At 39.8% G+C, this 17728-nt stretch overlaps 2 protein-coding genes across 5 annotated transcripts in view; one reads left to right on the top strand and one right to left on the bottom strand.

Annotated features, from left to right (window-relative positions):
* Positions 1-1949: 1949 nt before the first annotated feature.
* Positions 1950-8599, bottom strand: idi1 (isopentenyl-diphosphate delta isomerase 1). Of its 4 annotated transcripts, none has more exons than XM_026179164.1 (7): positions 8488-8599; positions 5991-6145; positions 5138-5310; positions 4962-5054; positions 4713-4843; positions 4504-4608; positions 1950-2720 (listed from the first exon to the last, which is right to left on the bottom strand). In XM_026179164.1, the coding sequence occupies exons 2-7, from the start codon at positions 6140-6142 to the stop codon at positions 2508-2510; spliced, it is 867 nt and encodes a 288-aa protein (XP_026034949.1). In that variant the 5' UTR covers positions 6143-6145; positions 8488-8599; the 3' UTR covers positions 1950-2507. The 4 variants fall into 4 exon arrangements, with proteins under 4 accessions (XP_026034949.1, XP_026034946.1, XP_026034947.1 ...); XM_026179161.1 differs by lacking the exon at positions 8488-8599 and adding an exon at positions 8259-8288; XM_026179162.1 differs by lacking the exon at positions 8488-8599 and adding an exon at positions 8154-8269.
* The window catches only part of wdr37 (WD repeat domain 37), a 23982-nt gene continuing 13856 nt past the window's right edge, over positions 7603-17728 (top strand). The window contains exons 1-6 of the mRNA XM_026179165.1: positions 7603-8091; positions 9275-9541; positions 11460-11556; positions 11652-11747; positions 14009-14073; positions 17551-17689. Coding sequence (XP_026034950.1) covers positions 9389-9541; positions 11460-11556; positions 11652-11747; positions 14009-14073; positions 17551-17689 — 550 coding nt within the window. The 5' untranslated portion in view covers positions 7603-8091; positions 9275-9388. The remainder of the gene's footprint in view (positions 8092-9274; positions 9542-11459; positions 11557-11651; positions 11748-14008; positions 14074-17550; positions 17690-17728) is intronic.

The raw sequence follows: 17728 nt of genomic DNA, 5'->3' as shown, positions 1-17728 counted from the left end.
AGGGCATATCTACCGTAACTTCTTTACCTGATACTGAAGGATTGGCAAACAGCTAACATTGTTCGGGTGATAAATGGATCAGGTCCTAGTCATGTACATTTATGGTTTTTTTTTTTGTTTGTTTTTACCTTTTTGTTTTTATATGGTTTTACAATGAAACGAATGTATCACGTTTAATCTGCTTTGTGGTCTGAAAGAAGTGGGAACTGTGCCTTCATTGTGCATTAAGCATGCAAATAAAGCCTATTTTATTCAAACAAATTAAATCAGAGCGTCATTTACCCCTTACAAAGAACTAGAAACTGTTTATTTCTCATGCACACAGTAAAGTTGAAGCCATTTCTGTTGCTACTAATGTTAGTGTTATGTTAATTCCACAGCTTAGTTTAGGATGTTGATCCACTGCTGGTCTTGAGTGTAAGGATTTGTGGATACAGTCATGTACGGTATTTAAAAGACAGACGAGGCTTTCAACTCTGCAAACTAAAGCCAGTGCGGAAGTGCCCTGAAAATGCATTCTTTCTAATGCCCACAGTATACATGTGTATACTGAAGAAATATGTTCATAAATGCAGGGTGTGTGCGTGTGCACAGGCACATATGTATGTTTATATTTGAGAATGTATTCATGTATATACATATAAATGCAAATGTGTCCATGTTTCTGTTTGTTTGCAGCTGAACATATATATCAGGATAAAGTTTATTGCTATCAATTTTCCATTGACTGCATGTCAGTACCTAGCTGTCGATGCCCCATCTATTCTGTCCTTTACAGCTTTACAGTCCTGTCTTTCTTGTTATGTCTCATGTGAATGTTCCTCTGTACAAAAAACAAAACTTAGAAAAACCATTCAAGCCAAGACATCGTGCTATTCAGCTTGAGTTTATTTTCAATATCTTTTATCATTTTTCTTCAGTTCCAGTTTAAGATTCATGCTTTTCCCCCCACCCAATTTAGAGCTTATAATGAGTGTCTGTATGGCCTTTGTGACGCTGGTGGAGAGTTGCTCAGACTCTAGGAGGCCATGCTGAAGAGAGGGCGAGGAGGAAGCTCCAGCTGCAGGATGCAGGGAACTACCTGTCACCACTTCCTGTGTGGTGAGGATTTCGGAGCTATGCGTTACCTGCTGCTTCTCTTTAAGAGTTTGAATGTAACTTCTCACCATGCGGAGGAGTTTAGGTGTTTTGTAGAATAAAGTTATAAGAATGATCTTTTAAGCCTATTTAAAGAATCACAGAAATATTGAGTGATGTTACATTAGACTGTTTTTTTTGCTGCTCTTTGACTTCAGCAGGAGGAGGTGAACCTACAGCTGGGAGCGATTCCCTGGTGGGTGTGAGGATCGTATTTCCGTTATTCCTGGTCTGTACCTCAGACAAGAACTGAGTCAGCTTTTTGAAGTTTTCCTACAGAAAGAGGACTAAGACGGCAACACACTCCTAATGATTTGTCTTCTCAGTGTTGCCATAATGTTTTCAGTTGTTAAATACTAAACTAAAAGCAGATAATTCAGTGTTGAAATATTCCACAAAAGTTCCACATTAAGAAAAGTGACCCCAGACAGTCTACGAAGGTGTTTTTCTGTCCACAAAGTAAATATGATTCAAGAATCACCAATTACACGATTTCAGCTAAAAAAAAAATTCACATATCAGCTTTCTCTAGATTTAAGTCTTAATGAATAATATGTTCATTTTGTGAGTTACATTCCCCCCGTGAGGCAAAGAAACGATAAAGCAAAGTATACTTAAGGGCAGACCTCCCATGATATTGCCAAATCACCACCATATAATCTCTCCCTTGGCCTCTCAGTTGAGGTCTGGTTTCAAAAAGCTCGACTTGATATAAGATGTACAACTTACCGAAATTATTACCACAAAAATCAAGGTATTATTCAGCTAGTAGTGAATCAATTGAATCTAAAATTCAAAAATAAATGCTCGTGCAAAGTTCACACAAATACTTTATTGTGTAAAAGTGTACAAAGATACAGCTTGTTCACTGATGTCACTCAACAATGCAGAGTGATAGCAGTTGTGACTTAGAGATACTAATCCCCTCAGGCTAACGACCTATAATCAGGCACTTCACATTATTATATAAAAATAGGTTGCTGCCTTTGTGGAGCTGTTCTTATTTAGTGTCACATTTCCTGCTAACATCACCTTCTGCTCAGGCTGTGAACCCAGCTCATCCGAACTATTGCCTGAAAGATGACACGTGAGCACTACAGCAAACGTCTGATCTACAGTGAAGATGGATGCATCTCAGTGCTACAAACCTACATAAATCACCTTATAGATCACATGACTAAGACATTCTTTACTTTGCGTTACAGTGCTGAAGCTCTACACCTTCTCCAAAGTAGCTAGTGGAAACCTCACATCTTGAGTGGAGGTTTATTTTCAGTTCTCCAGCAGCTCAGCCGACTGTATTTTTATGTCAGTTCTGCATAAATCAAAGAGCTTGAAATGCTGGAAGAGGAGCCGGATCCTGGATAGAATTACATGCGGTGGATTTTGTGGTGATCCATGAACTGTTTGAGGTTCTGCAGGTTGTCCCACCACGTGAAGAGGAAGGTCTCTGCAATGAGACTGAACCAGGGCGTGATCTCCAGTTCTTTGCGCTTGGCCTTCTCCAACATCTCCTTCAGCTCCTCTTTGCTCACATAACAGTGGCTTTTGATCTCATTGGGGTCTGGATTCAAGTCCACGTCCTGTGGAGAGGCATAAGAAAGTCATGCATCAAAGACAATCCTAATAGACAAAAGGCAGACTCGCAGACAAATGAAATCCAGATACACGTTACATCAAGATAAATGAAAACAGCTGTCTGTAGAGTTAATTTGCTCAGGAGTAATCATGTTTTTTGCTCCATTCCTGCTTCCTCTAAGCCGGTACTCTCTCATATTGTCTGCACCTTGTAAACATGAGGCCTCTGTGCTCATACCCAGAGCTGTATGCCTTTGAGACCACATTAGGGACGCTCTCTATATGATACAGAGTCATGAGCCATTACTTGCACATACGCTGACCTCATTATAGGAAAAACTGGACATGTTTAATGTGGGCTGTCACAGTTTGCATGGTTAACTTTAAATCATCATGGAATTGTATCTGTAGAACACCTTAAAATTTAAGGTGATAATATTCAGTTGTATGATTGTGGTCAGTGACTCACTGAGCTAACATGCACCTAATATATGCGCATTTTAATTTTTGCATGCCAGTCACAAACACACACATTAGAGCAGTTTCACCTGAGGCAGGTCCACCTCACATCAGTGTCCTGCAGAGTGACCACAAGTTAGTTTGAAGAGCTTAATGATTACATCCTGTGTACATGAAGCATATTCCTAAATGAAGCTATTCTTTTAAATCCACAGAACTCATGTACTCAGAGGTAAACTCAGGCCAAGGGTTGTTATTTACACGGGTGAAATGAAGCTGTCACATCAAGCCTGCACACTGTGTAAGGTAGATTTAGCCTTTCAGGTTAAAACAAAAATCACTGAGTACAGTGGATATAAAAGTGTACACATCCCTGTTAAAATGCCAGGTTTTTATGATGTTAAAAAAAAAAACAAGACCACAAAAAATTATTTCAACTCTTTTCCCACCATTAACATGAACTTTGACCTCTGCACAATTCATCTGAAAACCAAACAGATCTGTTGTGGGCAAAAATATGAATAATTAAAAACGTACAATAAGGGAGGCTGCCAAGATACCTACAGCAATACTGAAGGATGTGCAGGTATATTCGGCATGTACTGGTTGTGTGCTACATATGACAACATCCTGTATGTTGTCACATGTGTGGACTATGGGGCAGGGTTTCAAGACGGAAGCCTTCTCTGACAAAGAAAGACATCCAAGCCCAGGCACAATTTGCAAAAAAAATGCTAAAGTCTCTCAAAAGCATGTTACCATCCCCATGGTGAGCCATGGTGGTGGCGGTATCATGCTTTGAAGTTGATTTTTATCAGCTGGAGCTTTAGTCGAGGTGGAGGGAATTATGAACACCAGTCGCTTTTGGCTCAAAACCTTCAGTCATCTGCTTGAAAGCTGAAGATGAAGAGGAATTTCACCTCCAATGACCCCAAGCATATATCCAGATCAAGATAGGAAATATTTTCTTTTAGTGAAAGTTTTGCACAGGAGATGACCTCACAATCTGACAGCTGGAGCACTTTTACAAGGAAGAGTGGGCAAATGTATCCAAGTCAAGATGTGCCATGCTGATGGATTTTTACCCAAAAAGGGTAAATGCTGTAATTAAATAAAAAGTTGCTTCAACAAAGTTCTAGTTTAAATGTGTGCATGCTTATGCAAGCAGCCTATTGTCCATTTTTTGTCTTTTAGATTTTTCCCATAACAGATTTGAATGTTTTTCAACTGAACTATGCAGGTTGTAACACAAGGGAAAAGCTTTGAGGGTCATGCACACCATTTATATCCACTGCATACATTTGTATCTAACAGATACTACAGCACTACCTTCTGCACAAAAAGGATGTAGTCAATCTCATGTTCTCCCCAAACCCCATCGGACTGGGCCTTGTAATGGATTCTTGTTAGGTATGTCATTTCATCTGGAGTCACCTGAGGAGAAACAGGAAAGCGGAGATCACACACAAGCGAAGATTTGCCACAATCCTTAGTAATCCTCTTCCAGTGTGGGTAGAAGTCGGAACTGAAACACACACCTGCTCCATGGGAATACCCAGCTCTGCGCCGAGTCTCCTCTGAGCAGCTCTCCTCACCCCCAACGCATCCTTCTCCTCCAGCTCACTGTCTGTGTGTAGAGGATGACTACAGCATGTGTTTGTGAAGCAGCCTGCGCAAAAAACACACACAGAGACACAGAGGATTGTTAAAACCTATAAATACTGCTTAGCCTCGATAAAGCAGCCTCTGAGGGGACCGCAGGAGAATTTAAAAGTAGTGAGACTGACCTGGAAAAGTGATTTTGGCGTCAGACCTCTGCTGTAAAAGCAGCTTCTCCTCGCTGTTGAAAATAAAGACGCTGAAGGCTCTGTGCAGCAAACCTGTTCGCAAGAACAAACAACATGCATAGAAATGAGTGATGCAGAACAATACCTGTGTGGATACTAATGTGGAAGACAGGCACCTTTGTCGATGTTGGAGTTGAGGTGGCAGTTTTTCTTAGTGTCCGCTCCGATCTTGAGGTCGTTCTCGTCGATGAGGATGCACATCTCGGACAGAAGCTGCACCTGCTTCTCATCCAGGTGATCGGTGGTTACTTCGGGCATTCTGGCTGCAGACTGCAGGTGTCTGACTTCACTGCAGCGCACAGGGTAGCAAACAGTTCATGATTCACCAATTTATCAGTGTTGGCTTTTAAATGGCACTTTTCATTTGAATGACAGGCTTCACCGTTGTATTTTTTTCTGTAGTTTTACAGTAGATGAAAAAATGATTATTGTGAGGTGCTTCTGAAAGCTCTAGAAAGTGGACCTTGCGTTTTATTCCAAGTTTAGGATTCAATATTCACACTCAAGGAATATTGTATAGCAATAACACTGAAAATCCAAAATCAAGAGACTCCGTGAAATGATCAAGAAACCCTCTTTGAAACACATGAAACGTTGGTATCTTGCTAGTTCTGTATAGCTTTTATATTAAGACAAAAGTTTACTAAATACACCTGCTACAACATATAAAGCATGCCGTACTGGCGACAATATACTGAGGATTTGAGCCACGACCATAACAGTGTGTTCTTTAACCCTTATGTAAAGCTATGTCAAGTGCAAGACTTTGTTTTAGACAGAATTTGGCCTGAGTTTTGTTGGTAGCTGTGATAACCCGGAGCATACAAACAAACGCGCTGCGGCACTCAGCTACCAATAGCCCAAAAAACAGCGTTACTTCCTGTTTACGGCTAATAAGCTTAACCGTTAGCTGGCTTTTAAACTCAGTATTTTGGGCCTGTTTCAGAAACCTACGTCCTTCCATCTTACCTGGATATCGCTCTGCCGCAGGTAGTAACAGCTGCGCACGCAGGTCTGGATCGCCGCAAAGCTCCTGTGGTGGCACAAGGTGCGTTTGATTTCAGCACAGCGGCTCCCTCCCTGGATAGCATCCGGAGGACCGCCCACACAGCCCGCGCCATGGCCTGAGAGAAACAGAAAACCAATCACGGGGACCGGGGGTGTGGCTGTCGGTAAAAAAACGGCCAGGATCGCAGTGGGTCGGGATCGGAAGGTTAAATCACGCTTCTTGACAAGGTTATTCTGCCAGATTACCACCACTCTATAATTCAGATATATTTAATTTACAATGACACAAGAGAGAGAGAGAGCTCGGCTGTTCAAACACTCGATTTTTTTTAGCATTAAGGTTCCTGTTTTAGATCAAGTGCAGTTCATGTTACATCCATATAGGAAAGCCATAGAACTTAATACAGGGTGCAGGCTCGCTTATCAAGCCCACTATGTCCCTTCAACTGAATTCTACTGATCTGTTTTGACTGTAAGTTACACTAATTCATACAATTCGGTAGTGAAACTCTCAAACACCTATATTTCCGGCAAGTTAATGCAGTTCAAGCTCCATTAATCATTCACATGACTGCTTCTGCAACAATCACGGTAACCAGGAGGACACTGAGCCGATACGGTCAGATTTTGGGAAGCATCTTTCATGTCTCTTTGAAACCAGTACAAGGTGATTCACCAGGTATACAGCTAGCTTTAAAGCATGGCTCTACTCAACAATGGCAAAACAAATAAAATGAAAATGTGATGAGGCTATTGTGCTAGTGATCCACTTCACCCAGGAAAATGCCTCTCTTGTTTTGCCTCTGCAATCTAACAGAGACATTTTTGCACTTTTATAACTGTGGCTACACCTCTCCATAAGTGTACTATGCATATATGCTTATAAATATGCAGACAGCCATCTACAGTCTGGCCCTGCATTTATAATGGCACTGCATCATATTACATATATTTAATTTAGTGAGGAGGACATATTTCGATGATGCAACTTTGATAAAAAAAAATACAAATAAATAAATAAATTAAATTAAAAAAAATATATATATATATACACATATATATATACATACATATATATATATATATATATACATATATATATACATACATATACATATATATATATACACATATATATATACATACATATATATATATACACATACATACATACATACATATATATATATATACACATACATACATACATACATACATACATATATATATATACACATACATACATACATACATACATACATATATATATATACACATATATATATATACACATACATACATACATACATACATATATATATATATATATATATATATATATATATATATATATATATATATATATATATATATATATACATACATACATACATATATATATATATATATATATATACACATACATACATACATATATATATATATATATATACATATATATATATATATATATATATACATATATATATATATATATATATACATATATATATATATATATATATATATATATATATATATATATATATATATATATATATATTAGGAACATTGTATAGGAGTTTACGCAAACACAAGTATGATTGCGTTATATTAATCAAGTGTAGTTATGTATTAATAAAACATTAAAGCTACTTATTTTAAATTTTCATCGTCAAAACCTTCCTTACCTATTTACCAAAGCTATCTAGAGAAGGTGAAGAAAGAAGGGCAATACCAAGTTGTACCACAAGATGGTGCAATGAATCCATCTAACATTTATTCTACCTGGTAACTCATATTTTTAATAGTGGCCACACAAAATAAAAGGAATAAGGGAGCAAACAAGAAGTGAAGTACAAATCCAAATCCAAACACTCCAAGTTAAAATGCAATTGCATAAAACAACTTTAAGGTCTAAGCTGAAAATGGTAACGACTCTCAACAGCTCCGTTCCCGTAGACTCTGCTTCATGTTTTCCTCCAAGCCCCGACTGTCAACACGCCATCGGACCACTGCACAGCACATCTGCGCCACCCAGGCTTCTGTCAACTGAACATAAGTATGCACCGGCTGTTGTATATACACGCTACGGAGAAAGCGACAAAGCATTCAATTACTCACGAAAGCTGTACTTTCTTTACGGTTTGCAAATCACGTCTTTTACCGTGTTTCAACGGTGTTTTAGGGCGCAGTCTGTCGGAACGACTAGCGCTTCCAGTTACTAACCTCACGGTTTTTCATTCGTTGTCCTCCCAGCCGCCTGACAGCTCATTGGCTAACAAAGTGCAAACACGGTCTACGTTACACGGAAGTAGAGTGCACAAATAATATACGTCATGTGTCAAAATTTTCTAATAAAAATCTGATACTTTTTGTAATAAAAGTATAATTTATCACCCATTTTCCAAACTAATGAGTCACAGCCTTGTCAAAAAATGCAAACTTGTTAGCGTACACGAGCTCGTGCGACGTTAGAGATGATATAACCCGTCGTGTCCTTTAGCTGCTGTGCGCTGTTTGGTCTAAGATGCCGCGAGGAAGCTGATATGTGGCAGTTAGCTCGTGCTAGCGTTTAGCTCTAGTAATTTCTCGGGCTGCTTGGCGTGTATAGATTCAGTCAGGTAATGACAGTGGTGAGTGTCGTCTTGTTTCGTGTACCTGTATATCAAAATGATGTCAAATTACCTTTTAATTTTTCATAGGTAGTTAATAGACGTACTGTTTTATGAATCGACGCGTTCAGGCGTTTTTACCGTTTCCAGTCTCAGTTTCACTTATATATAACGAGCGAGCTAATATTTATTACACATCATTGCCTGCCCTATAAAATTTCTGTTGGCTTATATTTATTACCCGTTGTCCTCTGGCTTACTATCATACTGCGCTATAATAACGGAAGCAGCGGACATACAGCGCTGCAGAACTTCAATAACATCCTGTAATTAATGTGGCAATATCTGCTGGCAAAGAAATGTACGATTTAGAAGATGATCGGGTCTTTCAGGCTTTACTGGCTGTCTATTGTAAATTCAGGCGACACCATTTACCTCGGGACTCTTTATTAATTGGACAAAAGGTCTAAATGCACTTTCTATATCTATTATTTCCCTGTGTAAAAGAATAACGTGAACACATAGTTAAATTGTTGGGATTTTTGAATGGATTTAGAATTTAGGTTGTTTTACCTTAAAGAATTCATGTAATGGGGCTAAACCTGCATTTTCCTTTCTTTTCACTGACAGACAGGTGGCGATAACTGAAAGCCTGAACCAGCCAACCAGAAAGTCCAGCCAGTGTTTACCTGTTTCTCAGGTAGGGTGTGAACAGGGGGCAGGGCCACCCACGAGGTAGGAGGGATGCCTGTGGAGGGCGGAAGCAGCAGCGGCTCTGCTTCAGCTGCCCGTCACCCCAAGCAGAAGCGCAAGGCTCACAGTTTGTCTATCAGGCGCACCAACAGCACAGAGGAGAGGCCGGGAGGCATCCAAAGAGGAGACATGCTGGATGGACAGGTGAGGGGGAAATACACAAAGACATGGATCCATGGGTTTTCTCATTTACACACAAGCAAATCGACAACAGCAGACAAGCAATCTATGTTAACTTGAAGTTTTGAAGACAGCGTAATAACATATGTTAGGTGTAAAACACACAGAGTTTCACTTTAAAACACAGAGCAGGCTGTTCTCGCATAAGTAGCATTTTTATTGTTAGGCTGTTTTGGTGCGAGGCTGGTTCTTTCATTCACAAGAGTACAGTATGAGCCGGTTAAGCAGCATTTCTTTTATTTTGTACTTGCAACATCAACAACGCCACGCTTTCACGTGTTTATGAGTTTCTTCCTTGTTGTGAAACAGTAGCTGCAGTTTCTTGGGCAGATATTTCTTAGTCAAAAAGTTAATGCTGTCTCTGTCCTCTGTGGGTTTAGACTTTGGTTACTCATTTCTTTGTTTTAAAACAAAGTACTCGCCTGTGTCTCTGGTATCAAGTTGGTTATTAACTTTCTCCAAACACGGTTCTCTAAATTAGTTCTACAATTGATTGATTTCTTCCAGAAAAGGGAAGAGTGGGAACCTGTTCACGAGCAGCCATTTCCTGGTGCAGACCAGTTGCTTCTTCCCTTCTGAGATAATAAAAACTGTTTCTGTTTGATCAAGAATATCTTGGTTGTTAACTTTTGGGAGTTGGCTTTACAGCGACCTTATTGAAAGTCATCTCCCAGATAAGACCAACAGATGGTTTGTGAGTGTTTCACATTGTATTGACAGGTTTCTCGTATCGGGGGAGATGATAGACAACGTGTAGGGTTAAAATGAAAAACACGTTGGATGACCTACTTATCAGTCGCTCTCAAAAATGGGATGGTTGAATTTGTCAGTTTGCCAGACCATGGAAATCCTTTGCCTTTTACTTTCTGCGCTTTGTCAGCCACTAAAACTAGAGCTCAGCTTGCACTCGCCTGTTGTCTCATCAAGTTTTAATATGGGCCGCTTGTTCAGGTCTGATTAGTCTTTTCAACAGTCCTTTTTTGTTTATTGCCAAGACTGGCTGGCGCTGTGGATGTACCTCCTCTATTCCCTGCAGCACTGGCTACACATACACAGACAGTTTTATGGACCCATATTTTACACAGAACAGATATTCTTCCTCACTTTTAACGCTGCCGGCTTTGGCCTGAGCAAGCTGCAGGTTTAAGTGCCACTACTAAAGCAGCTTTAAATTCACAAGGCCTGCCTGTTACTTCTTAAATGACCTTTATTTATTTGTTTGGGCTTTTTTTTGATAAAGTGTGTGAACGTGGTGATGACAGAATGGTCATGCGGCTAACGTCATTGTGCCAAGCGGTTGGTTTTTTTAACACGTGCCTCAGCTGAAGGGTGACAAGTGAAGTGTTTGGTATCGTTGTCTTTTGGACGGCTGAAGGACTGAGCAGCAGCGCTCAGGGAGCTGTGAGACGCAGCCTTCTGAATCTAGTGTTTTCATGGCAGCTTTTATGTGTCTTCACATGCTAGTCTGGTGGAGATTGGCGGTCAGCTGGTAACTGGGTACATCTAGGACTGCACCATGGAAGTAAGTTAGTAGAGGCTGGTTGGACACTCCTGTTGTGTAGTTATTTGTTTTTAGCTTGTAGCTCTGTAGCTCAAACTGTGGCCAAGAGTTCGCACAAGTTCATCTGCTGCCCGATTAAATCGCGTAAACACGTGTGTTCAGTTAAACGTTTTACCTTTAAGAGTCACAAACTTCACTTCCGACTGTAATAACAGAACATGTTGTTGTTATACAGTTCTGCATTTTTGGCATAGCATTATGCTACATTATGTTACGCCACACTTGAGGAGGATGTGGAGCGAATTCCTGCTCTACATTCCTGACCTTGAAGCGTGCCGTGTGTATGACCTTACTGTGTGGTTCTGTTTTCTGTCTGTCCAGGACTCCAAGCTGCCTCTGTCTCTGAGGAGCAATCTGCTGGACCTGTTCAGTCAGATCGAGAGGGAGTTTGAAAACCTCTACATAGAAAACCTCGAATGTGAGTAACTGACAGTGTACGCATCAGTGCTCATTTACTGAGTGGACGTTTTCAGTGTTTAAATACTGACACGTCATGGCTGTCTTACGTTGCAGTACGTCGGGAAATTGAATCACTGAATGAGCGGCTGACTGGAGATGGACAGGCTGTTGAGGGAGGAGACCCCACCAAGGGAGCCTTGAAAACAAAAGGTCCGTAATTTCCAACACAAATCTATTTAAGTCTGTAATTTACACTGAGTACAGTTAATAGAAGTCTTTGGAAATTGAAATGGAAAATATTGATTGTGTTTAAAGTGGATATCTCATCCCATGGTGGCTGAAGTAATCTCCCTGGGAGCTGATAAACATAAAGATTTAAATTGGCATGTTACTTATGTGTCATCTTTGTGACAGACTGTCGTAAAACAGCTGTACACATATGAGCAGTTGTTTTTATTTTTACCTTTAGGAAGCCAAACTGTGTTTGTTCTTTGAGTTACTGTGGTTTAGTCACGATGCAGATAGATAAATGGTGACTTGTAGGGCGTTTGTAAATGATTAAACTGCTGATTAAAACTCGAGGAAGTTGTTGATCACAGTCCACACAGTGTTATTGCCACAGGCTGAAGACAGAGGAGTCGCCAGCATCACAAAGGCGGTGAATTTCGCCGGCTGAGTGGCACCGTAACACCCACAAAGGGGTGTGGGACTTTTCAGTAAACTGATTTCTCCTGCATTGATCTGAGAGATATTACAAACAGTGGCATTCCCACTCTGTCTCTAGCCAGCTTTTCGTGTTCTGCATCACATCCATGTCATGACATTTCTCAAAAAGTATCACAAAAAACATTTTGGACCCAAACTACCAGGAGTCCAGGAACATAAATTGAAGGGAAATGTGCCCCCAAATCACTCAAACATACGATAGCATTCGAAAAGAAGAGAAGTACAAAGATACAAGCAACTAAATGTTTACAAAATTATAGATAATACCAAAATAACTTTAAAATATTCAAGATAAAATAGCGAAGGACACGGATATTTTCTACCTTTAAAAAAATGCTGTAATGAATAAGAATTAAAGTGAAGGTTAATGAAAGCAACAAAGTTTAATTTGAGATGTTTTATCGGCTCTCTCAGACAGGCAGACTCTACCTGCACAGCCTAAAAAGACAATTTATCATTTCTTTTCTTTTTTTTAAAACTTCTTTTTATGGCAGATGTTTGTACCAGCTGTGTTTGTTTATGTTGTGTCTATATGCTGACCAGGCTGCTATATGGCATGGCTACACATTTGCATGAGCCACCTGTTTTTTCTTTGTACAGGGTGAGTGAACATTTTCTAGGAGCTAATGTTTACTTGGATTTTACTATTTGGGCATCCAGCAGCCTCCATAAGGTGAAAATACTCTCCAGTAACCCTCTGCCTGGCTGTGTATCCCTGTTTTTAGTAAATGTGTTTTCAATGCCAACAGTTGCCTCGATTTTCACTGCAGCATCCATAGTTTTCATTTGACTTCAGAGCTTGAGGCACATGCCCACCTGGAGACCAAAAACAGTATGGCGGCCCTTTGAAAGTCTATAAGTTTAACTTATCGAAAATACCAGAAGGTTCCTGTGCTATCAGATGCACTAATAAGCTTTAACTAACCCTGCCTTACAGGCCAAACGTACCAGTCCCTGTTTCTTCTCAGCAGCCCCGGCTGTCAGTGGTGTCTCAGTTAAACTGTTGGAACAATTTACCTGACATTAGATGTATGACAAATGTGACAAATTCATGTTATTGGAACTTTTCTGACCCTACACTGTAAATTTCCACAAGACATGAGATTGGAATACATATGAAAATACATGTAGCTGTAAGCTTCTAACCTGGCAGCAGTGCAAGGTGAGAAAACCCCCCAAACACTTTAGTCCTGCAGTACTACTGAGTGTCCACTATCGGCTGTCATGATGGAGTAACGTTTTGTAATCGTTTTTGGCCACCAGGTTAGCAAGTTAGCAAGTGACTGAAATCTGTGAATCACTATAAGATGCCATATAAAAATTGTACAAACAATGATGACACGTTCTGTAAACTGGTCGATGTTCATTACTGCTTGGGGTGAGACACTCACATAGGTCAGACTTATGTAAACCCTCTGTTATGACACCTAATATCCTTAAAGCCAGCCTGGATTTCTAAAATAAGCTCAGTTTAACTGGTGATCACACTTTGTGAAGCTGAGCTCTCGACAGTATTTTCACAGCTCCGTCCTTGCTGGACACGGGGACATTTACACTGCATAAATGTTCAGTGTAGATAGTATAACTAGAAACGCTCAACAAGGCTTTGTATTGTCAAGGTGTGTGCTATTTTAAAATCTTGACACTTTACGAGGCCGTTACTGCAGCAGTGAATAAAAGCAAGCAAGAGTTCTGTCACTGGGTAATGAATTTCATTCATTGTTCTTTGTGTCTCTGTCACACAGCCAGCCACAGCACCAGTCAACTGTCACAGAAGCTGAAGACGACCTACAAAGCCTCTACCAGCAAGGTACCTGGCACAAGCCACGTTAGCCCGTTCAATAGAGCTCGTAAGACGTGTCATGTGTGTAAATATTTGAGCTTTTGGGATTCAGGCCTGTGTGAAGTAACTGACTGTGGAAAGCCCCTGTAATGCTGAGTGAGAGGAAGGAAGAATCTTCCTCTGAGGAGATCATAATCTGTTTAAAAAATGTGGGTAAACAAATAATTCACTGATATGATTGAAGATTTTAATCACAGGGGTAAAAGAAATCGTGTGTTTACTACAGCATTTACCACAAAATGTCATCTCCCATGACTTTGTCCTTTGTAATCTCTTGACTCTCTGACACAGTGCTTGTACACTTTCCAGGGCAAATTAGGTGGACCTCGCAACTTCAGTGTGGCAACATGGGAGTTGTGGGGCGGAGATTCATGGGTAACTTCCTGAATGCTCTGTTTGCCACTAAGCATCATGGGGGAGGCGGTGGTGGCTTGAATGTCTCTTTAACTGCAGTCTGAACTTGACTCCTTCTCTGCTCTGCACTCATACTCAAGTCATTTGGGCAAAGCTGCATTTGTTAGATGTACAAAGTGTTACTTTATATTTTATTTGTTTATCCTTTTTTGTATCGCCTTTCATTACTTTGGCGATTCTTTGAGTCACTTTTCATCAGCTATTTCAAACACCGTGTCAGTTGGCTACACTTACCTTCTTGCTAGATGAGAAGATCAAAAGCAGTCCCAATTTTGGGGGGAGCTGACGTTAGTAGCTGGATAGCTTAGCTAAGCACAAAGACTAGGCCTAAAGACTTCTAATGAGGAAGCAACATTGTATTGCCCGAAAGGTAACATAATACATCTATCAACAATGATTTCTGTGGAACTTTTGTGCTAGTAATTTCAAGTTTCTGCTGGTCGCCTTAAAAAAATAGTCCGGCACACGATCCCTGCCTTCATAAAGTTTTGTTGCTTTTACAGTTAAGTTTTTGCACAGTTCAAACAATTGATATAAAAGATTTTGTCTGCACATTATGCCTTGTTTTGACTGAGCCAGCTAGCTGTTTTTCCTGTTTTCAGATTTTATGTTATCCACAGTTAACTGGCAACTTGACCAGTGATTAGTGTTTTGTGTTTTTTTTTTTTGTTTGTTTGTTTTTTTTTGGGGGGGGGGGTGTTGTTTATTTGTTTTTTTGTTTTTGTTTTGATCAGTGTTCCCCCGCATTGGCTTATTTTGGACAGGTCTGCTTTCAGCTTCTTTTTGTTGTCTTTCCCATACAGATGTTGTTAGTAATGATTACTATTATTCTGCCTTTGAAATTAACAGATAGTTTTTGTAAAACTATTTCAGATTTTGAAAAAAAATAACATCAGGTTTTTCATTAATCTGAAAAATTGCTGCCTTTTGTCTTATAAAGCTAGATGAAGTGTTTCCTCTCTAATTGGTAGAAACCTGTATCTGTACTTGCCATCAGGTTACAGATGAAACATCAGCAGGACAGCTGATGCCCTCGAGCTAGCATCCCTGCCACTAGCAGTATAGCTTCTAGCATCTTTACATCTGGTTAAAACGTTCAGGGCTGATCTCTGTCTGATCGAAATCTGTTGTAATGAAAAAACTACCATATTCTATCTTCACTTCACCTACTTTGCGCTGCTCCTCTCCACATTCATGCACACACAGTGAGAGCAGAGGAGAGGAAACTGGTGTGAGCTAAACATTACACGAGTGCAGATAAAATTAGTAAAATAGAAAAATACCTAAAATAAATATTTATCTTTTTTCCATTTCTATATTTACAGTAATAGGAGAATCATTTTTCTCTTCTTTTGTGTTCTAAGTAAAATGCTGTTCTGCTTTTTTTAATGCAGAGAAAAACCTTGAATATAGCCACAGTGAAAAGAGCATTGAGGGAATCAAGAAAAGGCTTCTTTAATTAACCCCATGACAGAAGTAGCAGCTATGTACAATACCACTAACCTCTCAGCTGGCTAAGAAACATGACCAAAAACTAATTTTGGAAAGATGGAGGGGACTTGAAACTAATGATCCTGACTAACTATAGCTTCAGTGTTGTACGGGGTTGACATTGACTGGGCTATTCACTCATCTTGTCTGCTATTTTGCTCTAACAACAGGAGGTGTATAGTAAGGTTGCATCAGAGCGCAAGGTGAATATAAACACTCTGGACAGAATAAGAGTTTATATTAACACAGTCTGGCACTCATGAACCAAATACTTTGCTGCTGCTGCATCTAATGTCTAGCAATGTTGTTAGCTTGTTGCTGTGGTCAGCTGTCTGCAGCAGCATGTAAAGTACTGGCTGTGACAGCTCTGTGACAAGTGAAACTGCACTTTAGTTTGTTTATCTGGTAGCCTGCAGTGACGGGTCCATGTGCAATCAGACCACTAGTTATTTTTAGAGGTTGCACCGGTCGTTTACAAGGACAATCACAATCTGTCCTCTCGATAATTTGATACTCTAGTGACATGCAGTGTGGCGCAATCTGAAATCACAAATATGGCAAACATAAAAGTGTCGCAGTGTACAAACACACTTGGGGTCTGTATCACAAAGCCAGTTTAAATTATTCTGATAAGCTGACATTTAACAATGAAAACGTATAACTTTAAATAGAGGAACACAGTATAGAGATATTCAAATAACTTCCCGATAATATAACTAATGTGATTAGACAAACAGAATTACCACAAAGTGAAGTCTTTTTAATGTGTTTGGCATTTTCAACATGAGCGGTTATAAACTGATAAACATTAAAAACAGTTAAAAGTTAAGGAAGGCTCGACCTGCCAATGCAGAGGGTGACCAGCACAGGTAGTCTGTGCTGAAAAATAAAACAGGTACGCGATAAAGCTGTAATGTTGCTTTTGTAATTAACTGAATTCATAAACAGCATGCACAATTAATATTCCATTGTAATTGGTTATCGAACTTCAGTTTGTAGTAAAACCTTTTTTTATCTCTGACATAATTATCACCAAAAGTAAAAACGACTTATTATTCTTATTGCTCATCTCTTTAATGAAAACCTTTGCCGTCATTATGATCATGTGGGAGAAATGTCAGGCTGGCTTTGTTCCCATGTCCTTAAGTTAAATTGCTTTGGAGCCATTTAGCTGTACAGTTAGGATTAATGACACCTCAAAGAGACTTAACCTATTTCCTAAGAAGACGCCTTTCCAGGTGACCTTGTTTTGTGATACACACCCTTGATCTAATCTGGCAAGCAACGCATTAGCTTTTACTGTGTTTGACAACGAGTAACAGTTAACTGGCAATACCTGTATGTAGCCAGGTGTTGGCTAGGAGTTATATCAGTATTTACGGAGCCTAAATGAAGCTGTGCAGTAAGACAGGAGAACTACAAGTTAAACTCTACATATTCTTATATTTTGTAATCAGTGTAATTACATTTACATTTTTTAATAATTTAACTGAGTGCTGTTAAACCGTTATACTTTTCTCTCCCTCACACTCGCTTCAGATCGTGTCCAGTTTCAAAGCCACCACCGGCTCCCGGGCTTTGTGCCAGCTGCTCAAGGAGTATGTGGGCCATCGCGATGGGATCTGGGACCTCAGTGTCACCCGAACTCAGCCAGTGGTGCTGGGCACTGCCTCTGCAGGTAGAAAAAAAAAAAGTCCCTTCACAGACTATATAAATC

This window comes from Astatotilapia calliptera, chromosome 9, assembly GCF_900246225.1.
Source record: "Astatotilapia calliptera chromosome 9, fAstCal1.2, whole genome shotgun sequence".
Classification (NCBI taxonomy): Eukaryota; Metazoa; Chordata; class Actinopteri; order Cichliformes; family Cichlidae; genus Astatotilapia; species Astatotilapia calliptera.
Note: the sequence above shows the minus strand (reverse complement) of the source record. Positions and strands in the feature narration are given on the sequence as shown.

What these genes read in the sequence shown, in the direction of transcription:
- idi1 (XM_026179161.1), bottom strand. An exon ending in CGCCAAAATCACTTTTCCAG is followed by an intron (nt 4,844 to 4,961) that starts GTCAGTCTCACT and finishes TTTTTTGCGCAG; the next exon opens with GCTGCTTCACAAACACATGC. An exon ending in TGGGTATTCCCATGGAGCAG is followed by an intron (nt 4,609 to 4,712) that starts GTGTGTGTTTCA and finishes GTTTCTCCTCAG; the next exon opens with GTGACTCCAGATGAAATGAC.